The sequence below is a fragment of the Macrobrachium nipponense genome, chromosome 28, assembly GCF_015104395.2.
Source record: "Macrobrachium nipponense isolate FS-2020 chromosome 28, ASM1510439v2, whole genome shotgun sequence".
NCBI classification, from domain to species: Eukaryota; Metazoa; Arthropoda; class Malacostraca; order Decapoda; family Palaemonidae; genus Macrobrachium; species Macrobrachium nipponense.
Window position 1 is genome coordinate 66,012,139 of NC_087217.1, and position 21,066 is coordinate 66,033,204.

General features: G+C 44.3%; 1 protein-coding gene across 1 annotated transcript in view; it reads right to left on the reverse strand.

Moving 5' to 3' along the window:
- The window catches only part of LOC135201222 (intermembrane lipid transfer protein VPS13B-like), a 295,068-nt gene that overhangs the window by 69,315 nt on the left and 204,687 nt on the right, over nucleotides 1-21,066 (reverse strand). The window contains exons 33-36 of the mRNA XM_064230099.1: nucleotides 20,080-20,905; nucleotides 19,331-19,522; nucleotides 17,660-19,063; nucleotides 2,342-2,512 (exon numbers count right to left, since the gene is read on the reverse strand). Coding sequence (XP_064086169.1) covers nucleotides 2,342-2,512; nucleotides 17,660-19,063; nucleotides 19,331-19,522; nucleotides 20,080-20,905 — 2,593 coding nt within the window. The remainder of the gene's footprint in view (nucleotides 1-2,341; nucleotides 2,513-17,659; nucleotides 19,064-19,330; nucleotides 19,523-20,079; nucleotides 20,906-21,066) is intronic.

Here is a 21,066-nt window from a genome sequence, read left to right on the forward strand (position 1 = left end):
GAAAATCGAGGGACAAGTAGGAGCCAGGCACAAGAGCAAATGACTAAGATAGGAGGGGTAGTAGAAGAGAACTGGCATTAGGTTTGGGAGGCGGGAGTCAAGGGGAGTCGGCAGGTGACAGACGGGAGGCAAGAGGCAAAATGCCAGTGGCATTTGTAATCAATTACTAACTATATACTTTACATATCACTATAAGAAATTCTGGCATCTAGGCCTGAAACCATTCATAATGTCTGAATAACATTAGCATTTCATATGCTCAGGACATGAATCTAAAAATAATGTAAATGTATGTATAACTTCTAAAAAATAATAATAATTTTATATCAACAAGACGTTTTTGCATTAAAGTATCAAAGCTAATCATTCTTTAGTGATGTACAAACACCACTTTATTCTCCAATTAGTGATATACGAATAAAACAAATACTATAATTTCATATATTCAGATGTATGTAAGTATTTTTAAATAACATAACCTAAAAAACTGACATATGTATTTACATCACCGTTTTCATATTAAAGACTCAAAGCAAATTCGACCCTAATATAAAAGAATACTTACAAATAACCGATTACTCAAGAAGAAATCATTAGAAGAATTATCAGAAATTCAAAGTAGTAATCAAAATCAGTAACCGATTACGTGGCCCGATAATTGACTCAAGTGGCCTGTGCTCCAGTCTGTCAAGCAAGCTGGAGGCTCGTAGCTAAGATGTGAAACGTTCACAATTGTGTGACACCTGGAAAATACCTCCGTATGCTGAGGCCATGAAAGCCTCCTCTCCCAAAGCCCAACGTAACCAAACATTAACACCATTCTCTCCTTACTACTTTCCAACCTCCACAATTTCAGTCTCTGCAAAGGAAAGTGATGAGTATCACAGACACGGTAAACAAAACATGTTGGCCTGATTGCAAACATTTGGCAAAAAAGAATGTCTTAACATTCACATATTTACTGGCGACTTGCGACAATAATAGCCTATACGTAGCTGAAAAAGAAAATCCCAAAAGCAAGGAAAAACCTAAGAGAATGATGCAACCTTCAATAATTACTTCAAAGGTAATTATTAACTGGTGACTTGCACATAGCCTAAACCAGTAATTAAATAATAAAACAGAATGAAGTGCTTAGCTAAGTCGTTCCTGGTATTGCTGTTGGGGGACAGCATTGTGTACCTACACTGAGCAATCGAAGTGCTACCGGCAAAATTTGAATTAGGCTGCCGTACATGGAAACTAATGGTTATATATTTACTGGGTAAGTTTCATATGCAAAACTCAAATTCTGGGAGCTTTATGAACACATAAAAGTAACACACCTAGGCACTAGGACCTAAAGAGACCAGATACTAACCAAGCAGACGTAATCAATCTTCTTCATTTTCTTCTACAGGAATTTGGTGTCTGGAATTCACACAAACACACAAAATGGGTTATATATTTTGAAAATAATGGGTTTGTGATGAAACAGAATAGGTATATATATATATATTTAAAAGCTTTATGGAGCACAAAACTTCTCTAATTTACACTTCCAGCCTACATCCATCATCTGTGGGTTGACTGCTGGTCTAGCCAGATGGCAAGAAAACTTTTCAAAATTAGTCCATTTACTTACCGATGAAAAAATACGAAATTTGAGGAGTCAACTGTATACTGAAATTTTAAAACATCAACCATCAGGAAAGCTACAGAAGAGGCAGATGAGATAAAGGTAAAGATTTGGATTGATGGGGATTCAAGTAGAAAGTGCCCAAGACAGAGGATAGCAGACAAAAATCAACAAACATCCAACATTGTTAGGGGAAAACCTAATGTATAAATGTAAATGATGATGAAATATACCCTGGTTTTAAGGAAAAACATCACATTTCAAATACAGGCAGTCCCCGGGTTACGACGGTCTCGGCTTTCGACGTTCCGAAGTTAAGGTGCTTTTCAATTATATTCATCAGAAATTATTTCCAGGGTTACGACGCATGTTCAAGGGTTACGACGCATGTTCCAGGGTTACAACGCCTACAGCACTCATCTGGCAGATGAAATATGACACCAAAAATGCAAAATAATCAATATTTAAAAGTTTTTTTGATGAAAAATGCAATATGAATACAGTTTACAGAGTTTTCAATGCACCCAAAGCATTAAAAGTAAGGTTTTCTTATGATTTTTTATGATGTTCCGGCTTACAACGATTTTCGGATTGCGACGTGTCTCAAGAGCAGAACCCCTGTCGTAACCCAGGGACTACCTGTTACAGCATAAAATTCAACCAGAAAATTTTTTTGTTTCGTTTAGTACATGCAAAATTATTTCTGCTCTAATAATTTCCTACCTAATAAGGATATCCCAAAGGCAGAGAGACCTTGCATAAGGCCATGAGCAAGACCTGAGGACTGATAACGACGTCCAGCCTCACTTCTTGCTGCATGATCAGCATCCAATGACAACCGTTCCATATTTCGTGCAACAGAGTTAGCTAAATTTGTCAGTGACACAACAGTACCTGAAAACAGAATAAAATGTATCTGAATTTTTATCTGCAAGTTTACAAAGTTTTTTTCATCACAGTAACAAACTGAGTAACAGGACATCTTAGATCTTACTTTCCATAAAATTACTTTTAAAAGCAACCAAATAGCTCAGTATGGGGTATACTACAATAAGGAAGAGTAGTTTTCCTGTCCATGTAAATTATTGTCCTCAATTAAATATTTAACAGCAACAGACAGCCCCATAAAAAATGGTATTTTCATTTTCAAATAAGTTTTTAAATATACTTACCTGGTAGTTACATATATATATAGCTTTAACCCGCCGATTTGTCGCGCGCACGGCAGAAATTCAAAATTTGCGGCTATCGCCGATAGACGGTCAGGTGATCATACCTGTGCTCCCTCTATCCAGGTACCTGGAACCATTTCCATTTGTCCTCAGAAATTCCATGCCCCTGTTCTCAGAGGGGAGGAGGGAGGGACCTTTATATATATGTAACTACCAGGTAAGTATATTTAAAAACTTATTTTAAAATGAAAATACCATTTTTAAATATCTAACTTCCCTGGTAGTTACATATATATAGCTGATTGACACCTTTTGGTGGTGGGTTAGAGAACCTCAACACCGTGGGAATTCGTAAATTATTATCGCTACAATTTAGCTGAAACTAATAAAGGGATTTTTGACGTAAGGAAAAATCTTATTTTCTGGGCGATTGGCTCGTACTTGTCGCCAGCGAAATCTCCTTTAATCTATTATTTCTAGGGTAAATGTACTAACACATACCAGAGAATAAATAAAATAAAGAAAAAGGTCAGTATAACTGACATCGCTCACCCTCCAAAGAGGGTGTCGGTATGACACTAGGCGAGTGAGACCACTACCACGAGCCAAATGCCAATAGAAATCTCCCACTACAAAAACCCTCCATGAGGGGAGCCGACCCACAGAGTGAGCAGCTCGTACTACTACTACTCATCCCATGCTGCCGACTGCTGCGCCTCTGGTGGCCCATCCTGAGTTAGCAGACAATCTTGGGCGAAGGGATGGGTAGGGTGGGATTTCGCTGGCGACACGAGCCAATCGCCAGAATAGATTTTTCCTTACGTCAAAATCCCTTTCTGGGCTCAGCTCGTGTCGCTGCGCGAAATCGTACCAGAGAAATAGCACAAGATTGTAAATAAAAAGTGATAAAATAAATACAGAATGGGTCTCAAATAAAAGATAAAATAAATATAAAAAGGATATAATTTGCTAAAAAGATACATATACACAGTGATACAAAAATAGAAATATGCTTAAATTACACTTAATTCTAATCATGTTTCTTAACATAAGGTAATTTACATATATACAGAGGTAAAATGCTTACAGGTGTATCAAAATGGTATCTGTGTAAAGGCATGTATCTAAAATATTATAGCAATTAATATAATCAAATGAACAAATTAATCAACAATGATAATATAAATGGAATGTATATGACTTAATATACAAAACCCGTAACCATTATAATAATGTATCCCCTAGCATAAAAATAAGGGGGTAACATCCATGAGATCAATAAACTATAATATCTGTGAGTGTCCCTAGCAAAAAAATAAGGGGCACCCACTACACCATCATAAAAGCAGCTAAGACACAAGGTGAATGTAAATGAACAAGGCAGAATAGACGAACTGTTGGGTGAGGCAGGTAGAAAGGAGGACTGAATCTTCTACTACAGATTAGCTAGAGTCAGGGGAAACTATGTTACCCGCTGCTACTGCTGAAAATTTCAGAGCTTCCCAAGGACTTAAGGTAGTGACGTTTGAACACTGTCGGCGATTTCCATCCGGTATACTTTTTCAACTCATCGAAGTTTCATATGTTGGAAATAATTAATTGAAAGGTGGCTACTGCCCGACATCATGTGCTTTCGGGAAAGAGTCAGGATTGGCTTGCTTAATAAAGTACAGGATTTGTTGCCTGATGCCTTTAATGGATAAAGTTCCACCTTTTTTCCCTCTTAAAGAGGGGGCCCGAAGAGGATGAGGAGGTCCTGGACAGAAAGGCTCGTAAGGTTGAAACTGGGCAAAGAGATATATCTTGTGGAAGGGGTAGTACCTTCCAAGGTTCCCACCTCATCAAAGGATCTTCATTCTTTGCTAAAAGCTACGTTCCGGAGAAAGTAGGACTTCCCCTGTGGGAAGGAATTGAATATGATCCGGATCTCTGGATAAAGCCGACAGTTCTGAAATTCTTGCTCCTGAAGCTAAGCTTAATAAAAATAGGGTTTTTCTTAAGAGCATTATAAACGAGCATGTGTCATTATCGGTTTCTGAAGCCAGTTTTAGAACATCGTTTTTTAAGAACCATGAAACTGACGTAGGCCTTACAGAAGGTCTAAGTCTAGCACATGCCTTAGGAATAGACGAGAAGTAGGAATCCGTCAAGTCTATGTTGAACCCAATTGAAATATCTTTTTCAAGGCTGACTTGTTTGTCGTAATCGTGCTAGCTGCTAAACCTTTTTCAAATAAGGATCTGAAAAAGGATATAGCTGAATTAACTGTCATGATTCTAATATCCTGATTCTCTCAGGAAGATTGCTAACTTTTTGACAGCAGCATCATACTGTCTCAAAGTTGAATCCCTTTTATCGGATTCCAGGAAGAGAATATTCTGAGGGTCAATATTCGCATCTCTTTTTGCCGCAAACTTCATGAAATCCATAAAGTTAGGGTTTTGAGAATCCCTGAGGAAGCGAACACAGTCTCGTTTGTACTGACTGGGAGAGCCTGGGATGGGATTCCGAAGAGGACGAAGGCCCAGTTCCAGTTAGGTTAAGGGATACCAATTGCTCTTCAGCCAGTCTGGGGCTACTAGAGCCACTTGACCCTTGAATGTCCTGAGTTGTTTAAAACTTTCATGAGAAGATTCACTGGAGGGAAGACATAAATCTTCTTCCAGTTGTTCCAGTCTAGAGCCAGGGCGTCCGTGGCATAGGCCAGAGGGTCCAGGTTGGGGGCTACATAACACGGCAGTTTGTGGTTCGCTTGAGATGCGAAGAGATCCACCTGTAGCCCTGGAACTCTTTGAAGTATCCATTGGAACGAACTGTTGTCCAGTGACCATTCCGACTCTAGGGGCACTGATCGGGATAGCGCGTCTGCTATGACGTTTCTCACTCCAGCTATGTGAGTGGAGGAGAGATGCCAACTGAACTTGTCTGCCAGGGGAAGATGGCTACTATGACATGATTTAGATGACGTGACTTGGAGCCTCCTCTGTTTATACAATACTACACTGCGCTGTCCAGAACTATCTTTATGTGGGAGTACTTTGGTGGGCGCAACCTTTTTAGAGTCAAGAACACTGCCATTGCCTCCAGTACGTTATATGGAACTGACTGGAACTGAGGTGACCAAGTTCCTTGAACCTTTTTGACCTGGAATACCCTCCCCAACCGCTTAAGGACGCGTCTGTGTGGATGGTGATCCCTGGTGGAGGGAACTGAAGGGGTACTGACACTGACAAATTCTTGACTTTCGCCCACGGCCGAAGTCGATTCTTTAGAATCAGAGGGACTGAGGATAGTTTGTCCCTGGACCTGACATTTGCTCGTGAGCGCCAGATTCTGGTTAGGTCTTTCAGTTTGGCTTTCATTAAGACGTTCGTCACTGATGCAACTGGAGAGAACCCAGGATCCTTTCTTGAGTCCTCCTTGACGCCAGTTTGTGACTTAGAAATTGCTTGACTGACTTCGCTATTTCTTTCCTTTTGGTTGATGGAATCGACAGAGTATGGGAGGATAGATTCCATTGAATGCCCAGCCACTGAAAGTTTGACTCTGGAGTGAGTCTTGACTTGGTCCTGTTTATCTTGAAGCCTAGATATTCCAGGAACTGAATCACTTTCAGTGTAGCTCTGTTTGCATTCCTCGACTGTGAAAGCCCAGATCAACCAATCGTCGAGATACGCTACTACCATAATCCCTTGTGTCCTGAGTTGTTGCACTACCACTTCCGCTAGCTTCGTGAACACCCTGGGTGCCACGTTGAGTCGAAGGGAACTACCTTGAAGGAGAATGTCTGGTTCTCCTATCTTGAACCCAGATACGGACGGAAGTGTCTTGCAATAGGGATATGATAGTAGGCGTCTGTAAGATCGATAGAGGTGGTGACGGCCCCACGGGGGAAGTAAGGTCCGCACCTGCGAGATCGTGAGCATCTTGAACTTGTCGCAGCGGATGGCTAAGTTTAAGCGGGGACAAGTCTAAGATTACCCTTCTTTTTTGTGAGCCTTTCTTTGGCACGCTGAACAAGCGACCTTGAAATTTTAATCTCTTGACTCTCGCTATAGCTCCTTTCTGAAGGAGGTCCTCTGTGTACTCTGTCAATTCCTTGGAAGGAAGTTGATGGAAATGTCTGGATGGAGGTGGGTTCGTCAACCAGCTCCAACCCAGGCCTTTTGACACTATGCTCTGAGCCCATTCGCTGAAGTTCCACGGTGGCGAAAGTGAAACAGCCCTCCCTCCTACCATGAAGATCTTCATTGGTTCTGGTAACCGCCTCGGCCTCCTCTGAAGTGCTTTCCCTATTAAAGGGGCCTCCCGATCCTCTCCACGAAAGGAACGCTTACCTCTGCCTCCTTTACCCGAGCGGTCATATTCTGTGAAGCTGACTCTCGAAGGCTGATTGTAAGCAGGAGAGATGGCGTAAGAGGTGGAGGGCTGAGGCTGAGGGGATATCACATAAATTGGCTGTGATTGAGCTTTAGAAGTGGAAGGTTGGGTGGGCTGTTTGCACTAAGGGCACCGCTGGAACTTGCTGAGGAAAGCGTGGCTGCTTTTTCTGGTAAGGTTGGAAACGCCTGGTTTCCTCTGCCCCTTACCTTTAGCTGTTAGGTCTTGCCTCCTCTTAGCCGTAAGGCCCCCAACGGTCCTTAAGGCTCTGGTTTCAGCCTCATAGCCTCTGACTGGACTTCCTTCACCATAGCTTCTGGGAAGAGATCTGCTCCCCAGATGTTAGACGAGAGTAACCTATTCGGCTCATGCCAAATGGTTGCCTCTTGTAGGACATGCTTCCTACAATTCGTTCTAGCAGTGGCAAACTCAAACATATCTGACTGTACCGTTTGAGTCAGGGATTTGGTCATGAGCTTAAAAAGCGGTTCTGAGCCATAGGCTATGGTTGCTACCTCGGTCATAGCCATAGAGTTAATTGATCTGGCTAATCGCGATTTCGCGTCAAATTCAGCCTGAATAAGGCTATCTGGGAGCCTGGGTAGCTTTTCACCAAAATGCTCCATAGCACAGTCGGTTGAGTTTGCCAGCTGAGAAGGTGTTCGGCAAGTCTTCCCACAATTCTCCGGCTGAGGGATCGGGAGATGGTGGGATCTGCTTCTTCAATTGAGGTATAGGTTCCCCCTTCCTGGGTCCGCTGGGATGGTAGACCTCGCGATCTTTTGTTAGGAACGGGATCCGGGGTACTCTCATCCATTGTAAAAATGGTAAAGGGACTCTTAAAAGGTTTGTATCCTTGGTTTCTTAGAACAATCCATGTCCTCTAAACACCTGAGCCCATTCTCTCTGAGCCTGGTCTCGTGAATAGAGGACTGTCTCCTTTGGTACCCTATCATCCCGAAACCATGGCTGAAGCTGTGACCTTGCTTGTAGCCTATGAACGGAGGCTGGAGGTCTTCCGGGTAGAACTCGAAGTCCTCTATCCTTCGAGTTCCAAATTCCGGTATAGAAATGAGACCGTCTTGGAAGGGGGCGTATGACGCTACTCTATGGATTGTTCATCGAGAACGGAGGGTAGCGAGTCATACGGAGGAAGCTGAGTTCCACTCGTATTGGAAAAAAAGTGGAGGAGAGGCTAGAGGGGCTTCTCTCAGTCCGGCTATAATGGAGTCTTGGGAAGTAATCCTATCCGACAATCGAGAGATAATTTGTTCCATGCTACTCTTTAGGGACCCAACCAGGTCGCCCACCTGTTGCAACAGGCCAGCATTGGAGTCCAAAGCCGGAGCTGCTGCGGAGGTGGAGGGGTGGCTCTGAATCGGAACCAAGGGTAGCGAACTGGTGACTCTGCCGGAGTGCGAGATCTCTCTCTGGAGATTTACTCCTCGAGGACTTTAGAGCCGGAAGCTAGAAGCTTTAGACCATGTCTGCTCCGGGATTCCTAGCCGGAGACTTACGAGAGGGATGGATGAAGCCGTAAGTCGTCTTCTTAGACGACGACGACGTCTTAGTCAAGGATTTCACTGCTTGACCCTTGACCTTAGGTCTAACCGAAGCGTCAGGAGGGAGGGTATACAATTCCTCACCTGTAAAGCCTTGGAAGGATGGAGAGGTTGCAGGAGTAGAAGCAAACAGTTACACCCAAGGGTGACCCTTGGGTGTCCACCTTACCTACCTCGACCAGCAGGTCGTTCTACACCTACCATAGCTTCCACATTAATATCTAAAGTCGCGACGTCCCGTGGAGATATCCTGGTCTTGGTCAGTTAATGAGGCAGCCAGCTGTTGTTGGATGAAGGCGATAGTCGGGGCCGCCTCTACTGGGTCGAGGGTATCCTGTCGCCTTGCCTCCGGGGAAGATTAATACCGCCAACCGCTTCTCTAGGATGTAGGGCATACCCTTGGCGGCGTTCTTCCCAAAAACCGCGACCAGGCCCGCAGGGTTGCCAGTGCGGTATCCCTCACTGCGGCGCCTGAAAGAGAGGGCGTAGATTAGATTTAGAATCACTTAAAACTAAAACTTAAAGTATAACTTAAACTTAGGATGCCTTAAGTTAAAGTGAATGATGAAAAAACTTAGCACTAAAACAGAAGCGGAGCAGCTACCGGAGATGGAATACTCCCCCCTTCTAAAATAAAAGCTGGCTCACCAGATCGTAACTTATGGTACACGTCCTCATGGTACCAGACCTGGATGTCCCCGTGCGGAGTCGCGCATGGAGCATGGGACCGGCAAACTCATGTCCACATGGGTCCTGAAGTGTGGCGGCGCATCCCGGATGCTCAGTTGGTGGCCTGTAAGTGGGGAAGACACATGAGTATCTTAAAGAACATCCACTTACAGGCTAAAGGACAGAAGAACTCCGTTGCATACCGGAGCTCGGAAAAAATTTGGGCATAACCCCTCCCTGCTTCGCCTGAATAGGCTAACATCCCGGAGAGATCCGGTAAGAAACCATGTAAGGGAGGGGGGGATGGTTTAAGGTACTTAAGATAAACCTTATAGTTTAATCTAACTAACACTTAAACCTAAAACCTCAAACGAACCGGAACCAAGTCCAGTGCGTAGCGGAGTGTAGTAACTCAGCAATACGGTAAGGTTAGCAGGGACCCACTGTATGTTCCGGTCCACTCTACTGGTGGACTAAAATCTTTCCGCTGGATGCCAGGACTCCGATCAGGAAAGGAGCCCTAGTAAGGTGGGAAAGAGCGGGAAGACATACAGGCTCGAGCTAGCACGGAGCGACAAGGTAGCAACGGATGGGGGAAAGGCCAGGTACCCACCCCCCACCACGTTACCCCCCAGGCCGGACCGAGAAGCTGGAGAGTCGAGTCCAGTCTGGGTCTGTCCCGTCTCCCTAGCCCCTCCGCCTGGGGGGAGAGAGGGAGGCAGGCTCGGGTATGTGGAGCGAGCATGGGCAGACCGACCCACCCTCCCCCGACTCTATGGAAGAGCGGGAGGGGGGGGAAGGTGAACTGGGCAGGCGTCTGGCTGTCTCGTGATCACGTAGTGACCACGAGGCGGTAAGACCAAAACAAAAGACAAAATAAGCCTAGGACAAACCAACTGATCAGAGAGATGCTATCGGGAAGCAAATGAACTGAAAAGCGGTAGCATATAGGCCCACTGGGCCAAAAACCAACTGATCAGAGATGCTATAGGGAAGCAACCGAACTGATGAGCGGTAGTATAGGCTCAATGAGCCAGGACCTAGGCTAAGCCAGACGCCTAACTAACCTAAAACTATAACAAAATACATAGTATAATTAAATAAAAATAAAAAGAAAGAGAAAGCAATATAGTAGGAGAAAAATCCAGGAGTGTACGACTAACCGAAGGTAAGTCTACCACTCAAAGCTAGTCAGAGGCCGATACTAAGAGCCGGGAGTAGGGTCTGGATAGAAGAAGCCTACATAAGGTAAAAGACATGCATGGCATGACAAACCTGAGTAGACAGTACCCTAAGTAAAACGGATAATTAATATAGAGCGTACATAGATAAGGGGATGTTCTAGGTATGGGAGACCAAGAACGAACCCACCACGAGGCAGAACCATGCTGCCATGCTTCCGACCCGAGAGTTCGTATTTATACCTAAAAAACGGCAAATACTGTCTCAGGGCCGAAAAAAAAACCAACTAACCATAAATACTGAGTACTTAACTTAGCTGCTGCGATAGCTGCACGCTCCATTATAGATAAATCCAACGAAAGGGCACACAGATGAGAAAAATAGCACGTGTGACTCGTGTGCGCTAACTGAAAAGGAGTCCACCAGAGGCGCAGCAGTCGGCAGCATGGGATGGAGTAGTAGTAGTACGAGCTGCTCACTCTGTGGGTCGGCTCCCCTCATGGAGGGTTTTTGTAGTGGGAGATTTCTATTGGCATTTGGCTCGTGGTAGTGGTCTCACTCGCCTAGTGTTCATACCGACACCCTCTTGGAGGGTGAGCGAGTCAGTTATACTGACCTTTTTCTTTATTTATTTATTCTCTGGTATGTGTTAGTACATTTACCCTAGAAATAATAGATTAAAGGAGATTTCGCGCAGCGACACGAGCTGAGCCCAGAAATCTGGTTCTTACCTGATAAGGAAGCTGGCTTCAAAGTTTTCCTGCCTCATTAGCCTGCATTCCTTGAGAGACCCAGCGATCCACCCAGGGGGCTGTAGAAAGTCTCTGTGGGGCTGTCACACGGTCCTCGACCTTAACATGACTAGACCACCACCCTTGCTATCCCGGCAAAGCCATGGACTGACCACCTGACCAACTAACACACTAAAAACACACACCATAAAAACCTAACCTAGACTTGCATCCCAGACTGTGGAAGGTTGCGACAACCTTCACAGACAACCTGTGATACCAAGTTCAAGAAAAGCAAGGGTATAAAAAAGGTTATGGGTTAGAGGCAGTAGCACCTTCTCCAACTATGGCGCCGGAGGCAACGTATGGACCCAGGGAGCAACAATCTTCATATTGGGTCTGTACCTCTTTGAGGTAGCAATCTGCAAAGATAGACTTGCTTCTCCAAAAAGTCGCTTCTAAAATAGCCTTCATCGACTTGTTGTGTCTATACACCATCGAAGTCGCCACAGCTCTTACTTCGTGCGCCTTGACTTTGAGAATTGGGAAGCTTTTCTCATCACAGTTCTGGTGAGCTTCCCTTATCAAGTCTTTGATAAAGAACACCAGTGCGTTCTTCGACAAAGGTAGTGAAGGCTTCTTTACCGAACACCAGAGGTTGTCCGTCTGTCCTTTTAAGTGTTTGGTTCTCTGTATATAAAACTTTAGGGCTCTCACTGGACAAAGGCCTCTCTCCTTTTCCTGTCTTACTAAATGAGATAACCCTGGGATGGTAAAGGATCTAGGCCATGGGTGAGAAGGATTCTCATTTTTGGCGAGAAAACCTAGTTGCAGCGAGCAGACTGCATTCTCCCCACTGAAGCCTACATTCTTGCTAAAGGCTTGCAACTCCCCTATTCTCTTGGCTGTTGCCAACGCAATCAGGAATAGGGTCTTCTTGGTGAGGTCCTTCCATGAAGCCTTGTCGAGGGGTTCGAACCTACTCGAGGTTAGAAACGTCAGGACAACATCCAAATTCCAAGAGGGGAGTTGGATTGTCCTTTCTCTTAGCCGTCTCAAAAGACCTTATGAGGTCCGAGAGATCCTTGTTCCCCGATACGTCAATGTTCCTATGACGGAAAACGGATGTCAGCATACTGCGGTATCCTTTGATGGTAGAAACCGCTAGTTTCTGTTGGTTTCGTAGATATAACAAAAAGTCTGCCATTTGAATTATAGAGGTATTGGAAGAGGAAATGTTTCTAATCCTGCACCATTCTCTAAAGACGTCCCACTTAGACTGATACAACTTGATCGTGGATGTCCTCGCTCTTGCGATTGCTCTTGCAGCTTCTCTCGAAAAGCCCTTTGCTCTTGCCAGTTTTTCGATAGTAGAAAGGCAGTTAGATTGAGAGCGAGGAGATTTTGATGGTATCTCTCTAAATGTGGCTGTTTGAGTAGATCGCTCCGACAGGGTAACGATACGGGGGTGTCCACCAGCCACTCCATCACTTCCGTGATCCAGGGTCTCGTGGGCCAAAACGGAGCTATCAGTATCATTCGGGCATTGGTCGATTCCCTGAACTTCTTCAAGACTGTCTAGGATCTTGAATGGGGGGAAGGCTTACGCGTTTAGTCCTTCCAAATCCATGAGAGAGGCGTCCACTGCCACTGCTTCCTGGTCTGGAACTGGCGAGCAGTAAACAGGTAACCTCTTTGTTCTCTGTGTCGCAAAGAGGTCTATTGTCGGTTCTACCCACAGATTCCAAAGCCTGCTGCATACCTCGTGATGTAGGGTCCATTCCGTCATGAGAACCTGTCTTCCTCTGCTGAGGAGATCCGCCCTGACGTTCCTCTCCCCTTCTATGAAGCGAGTTAATAGAGTAATGTTCTTCTCTTTCGCCCACAATAAGAGATCCTTTGCTGCCTCGTAAAGGGAGTCCGAACGAGTGCCTCCCTGTTTCTTGATGTAGGCCAACGCCGTGGTGTTGTCCGCGTTGACCTGAACTATCTTGTTCTTGACTTCCCCTTGGAAGTGCAAAAGCGCTAGATGAATGGCCACCAGCTCCTTCACATTGATGTGCCATTCTTTCTGATGATCTTGCCATAGACCAGAGATCTCGTCCTTCCCCAGTGTTGCACCCCATCCCACGTCCGATGCGTTTGAATACAACACTAGGTCGGGGTTCTTCTGTTGAAGTTCGAGGCCCTCTTGAAGTTTTTTGGGATTGTCCCACCAACTCAAATGATTCTTGATTCCCCGAGGAATCGGAATCCACGTCTCGAGGTCTTGGTCTCTTGTCCAGTAACTTGCCAGATGAAACTGAAGTGGACGAAGATGCAGTCTTCCCAGGGAGACGAATTGCTCGATCGAAGAAAGGGTCCCCAGCAGGCTCATCCATTCCCTCGCCGAGCAGGTCCATCTCCCTAGGAAGAGCTTCACCTTTCTTAAGCACTCTATAATGCGATTCGGGGCTGGAAAAGCCAAAAAACCACTGACTGAATCCTCATCCCCAGGTAGATGATGTCTTGTGAAGGAGTCAGCTGTGATTTGGCTAGGTTTACTAAAAGCCCCAACTGTTGCATTATCGTCATAGATACTTGAAGGTCCTCCAGACACTTTTCTTGCAACTTGGCTCTGATTATCCAGTCGTCCAGGTACATCAATATCCGTACCCCTTCCAGATGAAACCATAGGGACACGTATGACACTACTCGCGTGAAAACGTAAGGAGCCGTGTTAAGTCCAAAACAAAGTGCTCTGAACTGATACGTTGTTGCCTGATGAACAAATCTCAGATATTTTCTGTAATTCGGGTGGATTGGGACGTGGAAATATGCGTCCTGCAGGTCTATCGACACCATCCAGTCTCCTTGTCTGGTGCCTGCTAGGACTGACGCTGCTGTCTCCATAGCAAACTTGATTTTGCTTATGAACTTGTTCAGTAGACTTACGTCCAGCACGGGTCTCCAACCCCCCCGAGTTCTTTGGTACCAGAAATAGTCTGTTGTAAAATCCCTCCGAAGAGGTGTCCTCTACTATTTCTATCGCCGCTTTTGACAGCATCTGATCGACTTGTTCCTGCAGAGCTGTTGCTTTGCTTCCTGAGTAAGTGGCAGTCAACTCTAACGGTTCTGACGAAAGAGGGGGCTTCCTTAGGAAGGGGATCTTGTATCCTTCCTTCAGAACTTCGATTGTCCACTCGTCCGCTCCCCGTTGGCTCCACTCTCGCCAGTAGTGGGATAGCCTGGCTCCCACTCATGTCTGGAGGTTGTCGAAATCATTTTTTGGTTTTTGGTTGCAGTTTAGGGGTTTTCCTAGGTTGTCCTCCTGCAGCCGTCCTCTGGGTTCCTCTCGCAAGAGCTCTCCCACGAAAGGGCTGACGCGTGGGAGGAGTCTACTTCTCCTTTCTGGCTAAAAAGTTAGCCGGAAGAACTTTCCTCGCAGTCCTAGTGATTAAGTCTTGCATCACTTGTTGCGCAAGAGCAGCCGACAAGTCCTTTACCAGCTCTGAAGGGAATAGCTGTTTGGTTATCAGAGCATATAAAAGCTCTGACTTCTGTGCCAGAGTCACTCCTGACGAAAGGAAGGAACAAAACATAGCCCTCTTCTTAAGGATGCCAGCTGCAAAAAGGGCCATTAGCTCGACAGTACCATCCCTTACCGCTTTATCGAGACAGGCAATAAGATGCATCTGTGTCTCATTCTTGTCGTCCGTCCCATCAGCGAGAGCTCCGAGAGTCCAATCCATTAAGCTGAAGACTTCAATCGTCCTGAAAATGCCTTTCAGCAAGTGGTCTATCTCTGAACAGGACCACATAACTTTAGCCTTGGTCATGGCCGTTCTACGCGATGCGTCTACAAGCCTGGAGAAGTCCCCTTGGGAGGAGGCAGGAACTCCCAAGCCGAGAGCCTTCCCAGTCTCGTACCACACGCTCGACCGGGAAGCCAATCTCGTAGGGGGGAAGGAAAAAGTTGTCCTACCCTGTTCCTTCTTCTTGACAATCCACTCGTTCAAGGTTGAAAAGGCTTTCTTGACCGATCTGGCCAAAACCGTCTTCCTGAAGGAGGAAGACTTCTGAGGTCTACCCTTCAAAAATTGCGAGGGCGGACTTCGAGGAACTGCTTGCTGGAAGTCTGTCGGATACAAGTCTGCCAAGACCGCAAGTAATCTCTTGAGATCCGCTTCATGCAGATTTTCTTGAGTCTCGTCGTCCGAGAGCTCTTCCAGCGGATTGACGTTATCCGAAGTCGAACGAGCGGGAGAATCACGTACGTTGTCCTGTTTGTATGCGTCCTGACTGCGTCCAGCATGCTGTGACGGAGCGTCACGCTCCTTGACGCCTTCCGTCACGCGTCCAGCTTGCTGCGAGGGAGCGTCCACAATCGCTGCAGCTTGCAGCAAGTCCGCGTCTCGCTGACAGTAAGCGTCTCTCTGTACAGATTGCGGTCGTATCCTCTTGGTTGGTCTGTTGACGTCCTTGGGTTCTCTCTTGTGCATCTCTTCTTTTAGTCCTTGCGACTTGAAAATGTCAAACAGGGACGTAATGGACTGTTGTAGTCCCGCTGCTTGCGGTGCCTCTTGCTGCTGGGGGATAACTGGAGATGGCACTGCACGCACGTCTACCGCTTCGGAGACACTAGTAGCGGTCTTCTGGCGACGAGGTGGAGACGCTCCTTGCGACACCTCCCAGTCCGGGGGAGGGGGAGAAGCGTGAACCGATGTAAAGAGAACGTCTTCTTCTTCCGAAGAGCTGTGCGTCCTACGTCTCTGTTTCGGAGCGGATGCGTCGTCCTCCTCCGACAAGAACTTCTCCGGCGAGCTCCAATTACTGCTTGAAGGTTGTTGGAACGAAACGGGGGACCTGCGTCTCTTGAGGGGTCTCGACTCTAGAGGTTGACGCCAACCGCGTCGAGGTCTTGCGTCATCAGAAGAAGACAAACACTTCCTCATCTCACCTTTCCTGTGGCGAGGGGGAGCGTCCTGGGATGTGTCAACAGGATCACTCGAGGGGACGTCCGCTCGCTGTTCAATGTCTCTCACCTCCCTTAGCCTGTCGACGTTCCTTCTCCCAGGGGTTGGGGAGCATGGAAGAGGTCTAGGGCTAAGAGCATGACAGACACGAACGAACGCACCATCCACTGCACTATCACTATCACCGAATTTGCGTTGCAAACCCCGCACTGCACCACACATCACTTCCTTATCCGAAGTAAGGGATTGCACTTGTACACCTAAGGCAGAAATAGCAGCCATAACATCTTTCATGGTTGGTTCACTTACCTCCAACTCCGTAGGAGGATCTGGTACTACTACCTTAGGATCAGGATTAGGAATATTAGTCTTAGAGACGTTAGAAAGGGGTAGACTATCAGAGGATCTAGAAGAAAGAACACTAGAAGATCTAGCTCTCCTAATTCTGTCTTTTTCTAAACGTCTCGCATATCTATCATACTCTCTCCATTCTCTCTCCGACAGACTATCACATTCATTGCATCTACTGTCAAAAGTACAAACGTGCCCTCTGCAATGCTTACATACCATGTGGGGATCAAGAGCGGCTTTTGGAAGCCGGGTCTTGCACCCCTTCACACACATTCTAACAATAGAGTCAGCCATCTTGAGAAAACCGAAAATCAGTGAAAAAATCCAAGTCGGAAATCAACAAAGTCTATCTATGCACAAAGAAAAGCAAAGAATAATCCAAAATCAGCGAAAGCCATCAACGAAAAACCAAGTAATGGGTACTTCACCAATTGTAGCAAAAGCAAACCCAAACAAAGAAGAGCGAATTTCCAACGTGCTGCTCCGAGCGACGGCAGGGAATTTCTGAGGACAAATGGGAATGGTTCCAGGTACCTGGATAGAGGGAGCACAGGTATGATCACCTGACCGTCTATCAGCGACAGCCGCGAATTTTGAATTTCTGCCGTGCACGCGACGAATCGGCGGGTTAAAGCTATATATATGTAACTACCAGGGAAGTTAGATATTTAAAAATTAGGTTTTTGGTTTAGTAGGCTAACAACACTAATCAATAATAACAATGAACCAGCCATAAGATTCCACTAATCAATATCCAAAGTGTTACTTGATGTGACCTTGCACAAATGAACAATTTTTAATACTAATGTAAAACAAGAAGGGCTTTTAAATACATGTAAATACATCTTCCATGCAACCATAACCATATACATCTATACTAGAATCTCCTCACTGATAGATGCTCTATTTAGCATATAATTATCTTCTTGTAATATTCAACTTATATCAATTACCATTGTCATTCAAAATTGAACATTTTAATGTTAAGAATTTTTAGGATGCTCAGTATTCATATATTAAAAGCTTGCTTCAAACTTACCTGCTGTTAGATGCTTTACAAGTGACATGGACCCATGGGTAATGCCAGCAATGAATGCCCATGGTCCCAGCAGTATTCCCTCATAGGGTAGCTGAACAAAGTCTCTCACACCAGATCCAACCATTCTTGCAAATCCTCCAGGATTTCCAAGCAAGTCCAGTGAGCCAACAACCCACCCAGCTCTTATAAGGGCTCCGGAAAGATAATGCATGGCTAAGTTGTGTCCAAGACTGTAACTTGTTGTCCTTATCTCCAGCCGATCATATTTTCCAAAGTTTAGTGGAGACTGGTCTAGTGCAACGTAAAGTTTGATGGATGCATGGACACTCAGTAACAAGGATATTGGCTCTATAGTTAACTGCGTTATATGAATGGGCCAGGTCATAGCATGTGATTTTACAAGGACCTCTTGAGGCATCTTCACAACAACTGGTAACTTTTCCTCTTCTTCATCTTCACTGTCACTTTCCCAAAGATTTGAAGGTTTGTGCTTAGACACAGGAAGGAAAGATGACAAGATGTCCATCAGTGAATAAAATATGGCATCCTCTGCATACAAACTAATGGGTTTGAGCTTTATATGGACAGAATACATGCACAAACCTACAGGAGCACGTTCAAGAATAACAGATAAGGTAAAAAGTGCATTATTATGTGATATTTGAATTGCTCTTTCAATTGGATCAAAAGCTGAAAACTTTGGAGATGTTTCAGGGTTCTGTCGGATCAGAATCACTGGAAAATCATATTTTCCAAGTATGAAGAGCTGATTGTCAATTTGTGCATCACCCAAGAAAATAATTACTTCAATGCGCTCCTTTACTCTGTAATCCAGTGCTCTGAGCTTTTCTGAAAGGTCAATCTTTGGACGGGCACTTACAATAAAATTGTCTACAGTAATTCTCATTATTTCTGAGATATTTTCTTGGTCACTGACATCATCCTTTAAAACCAAAACTACCTGTGTACAGAAAAATGAGCAATAAAACACAGTAGTAGACTTTGGTTCCTTGGGAGTTTGAGGTATTGGGGGCGATGATTTTGGAGATGGTGGAGTCACTGCTTCTGATGAAGCCTCTTTAAGGGATACTGAGTCAGCATCCATACTTGCTCTGTGTGCAAGCAGAGGATCTCCTTCAGGCAACATTCCTTCTTTTTCTTTTATTGCTCGTCCTCTGTTGGTCGATGTGGCTACCCGCCCTTTAGAGGGTTCTGCTGCAATACGACTTCTAATGTCTTTGGCGGATACTTCCACTCGACTCACAGGATCAATAAATACGTGGGTTGTATGTCCAACATGCTCAATCCGTACCTTTACATCTCCGTGACCAGGGATACTTACAAATTGGTCATAATGCTGTTGAATATCTACACCTTGACTCCATAATACCTCTTCTGTTTCTGCTATGGAGAACAAAAACAAGTTCTTTGTAAGTAAATATGTAGACTTAAAAATACATACCATTATAAACACTATTACCTACAAACCTTACAGATGCAAGCATTAAATATGTATTGCATATCTTCATTCTTTCCAAGTGACCACTAAACAATATTAAGTTAATATATATATGGTCCATAAAACTTGAACTAAAAACGGCATTCACGGCTTGGAAACTAAGAAATTAATTATCTACATTTTCCTTTAAACAAAATATTTCTCATAGTTACCATTATTCAAAATATCTGGCTGAGAGAAATGCAATCGAGGATAGGCAGCACCATTAGCCAAGATGTTTGGGAATTTTTGGGAAATGTATGGGAATGTATAGTGCACGGCCTTGGAAGGTGGAACAGAAGGCATGGCAGCAAACATATCCAACTCCTCCTCCATAATTCCCTCTTCTTTCAAGGAACTTTGGCCTAAAAATACAAACAATTTATTATAAAATTCTTTGACCCAATGTATTCCTATAGTGATAGAAACTAAATATAAAAACTGGATATATATTTTAATAATTGAAACCAAGATTACCCACTTCTCACACAAAATAAGGAGCTTGAAAATAGAAACCCGAGCACAAGCAAGCATATTTTGTATGCAAAATAATTTGTAAATATATCTGAGACCATGTTTTACTTATACCGGATTACTTAGCTCTGAATATATTGCATTTGTAATTACAGTTCTGTGCTATTACTGCACTCATGTAGCTACAATAATTATCTGAAATACTTATGCTATTTGTATTTTCCCCTCCTAGCTTCTTGAAGTGACTTTAATTCATTATCTTACAAAATATATTTAACAACCCAACAGTGCTGAATGTATGCATTTCCATGCAATTAAGAAGCTTCAACTCGGTTTACAGGAACCTACTGTTGTGCCTACCTAATAAAATGAAGCTTTACTACACTGCTGCTACCTAACACACACTGATTCAAATCTGATGACATATATGAAAAGTTCCAACATTTACCTAGTATCAAAAGAGCCTTGGTATTGTTGTGCAAAATCATCTGGGGTGAAGGGTCCACTTGTACAATCATTTTGACTTGACCAAAATGCTTATGAGCAGTGATCAAAAATGATCTATTGAGAATTGGACCATTTTCCTTACTGGGCAATGTAAAGGTCATCCGCTGGTCAGCAAGGCCATCTCTAATAACTACTGGGTGTCCATGGTAGCCATTCTGACCAACCTGAATGCAACACAGTTCTTCATCTGAACTTGACGATCCTGGGTCCTTCAGAATGTGCCAAAAAAGAAGTGCTAATTCTTTCATTTCACTATTGTTTGACTTTGAACATAGCTGTACCATCGGCAGAGATATGGGGAGTTGTACTTTGATTTCGCCAGAGTAAACATACATTGATCGCACAGTCATCTCCTCCAAGGTATCATTAGCAATGGAATATGTAGGCACCAAATGCATTATCTGTATGTTCTCCTCATATTTTGAAAGCACAGTGATGAAACATACTTTATCCTGTGTTGGGATGCGCAGGCTAACGGATCCCTCTCGTGGTATTCGTCCTTCAAACTTCAAACTGTACCACCTATCTTCTTTGGAAAATTGCAATGAAGTTGTGTGAAAATGTTCTTCTTTGTCCATGAGACCTATAGTAAATAAGCCATCAAATTTTGGTGGGGCAAACACTGCCCCAGGAGGAACAAACCATGAGTTAGGAGATTCAACTTCCTGAAGCAATATTTCAATACCAGTATGGTTCACCACCAAAGCCCAAGGACGAATATCAACAACCAATGTACTACAGTAAGGAGAAAGACTTGAAAATCCAACCTACAAACAAAAAGAAATTAGAGAATTATGGTTCATAACTGCATAATAAAGTAAAATACAATATACAATATAATTTTCAACTGTGGATAACTGCGATAAATGAATCACATGCTAAAGTTATTATAGTCATCATAAAGACCAATATCCAATAATACCTACAA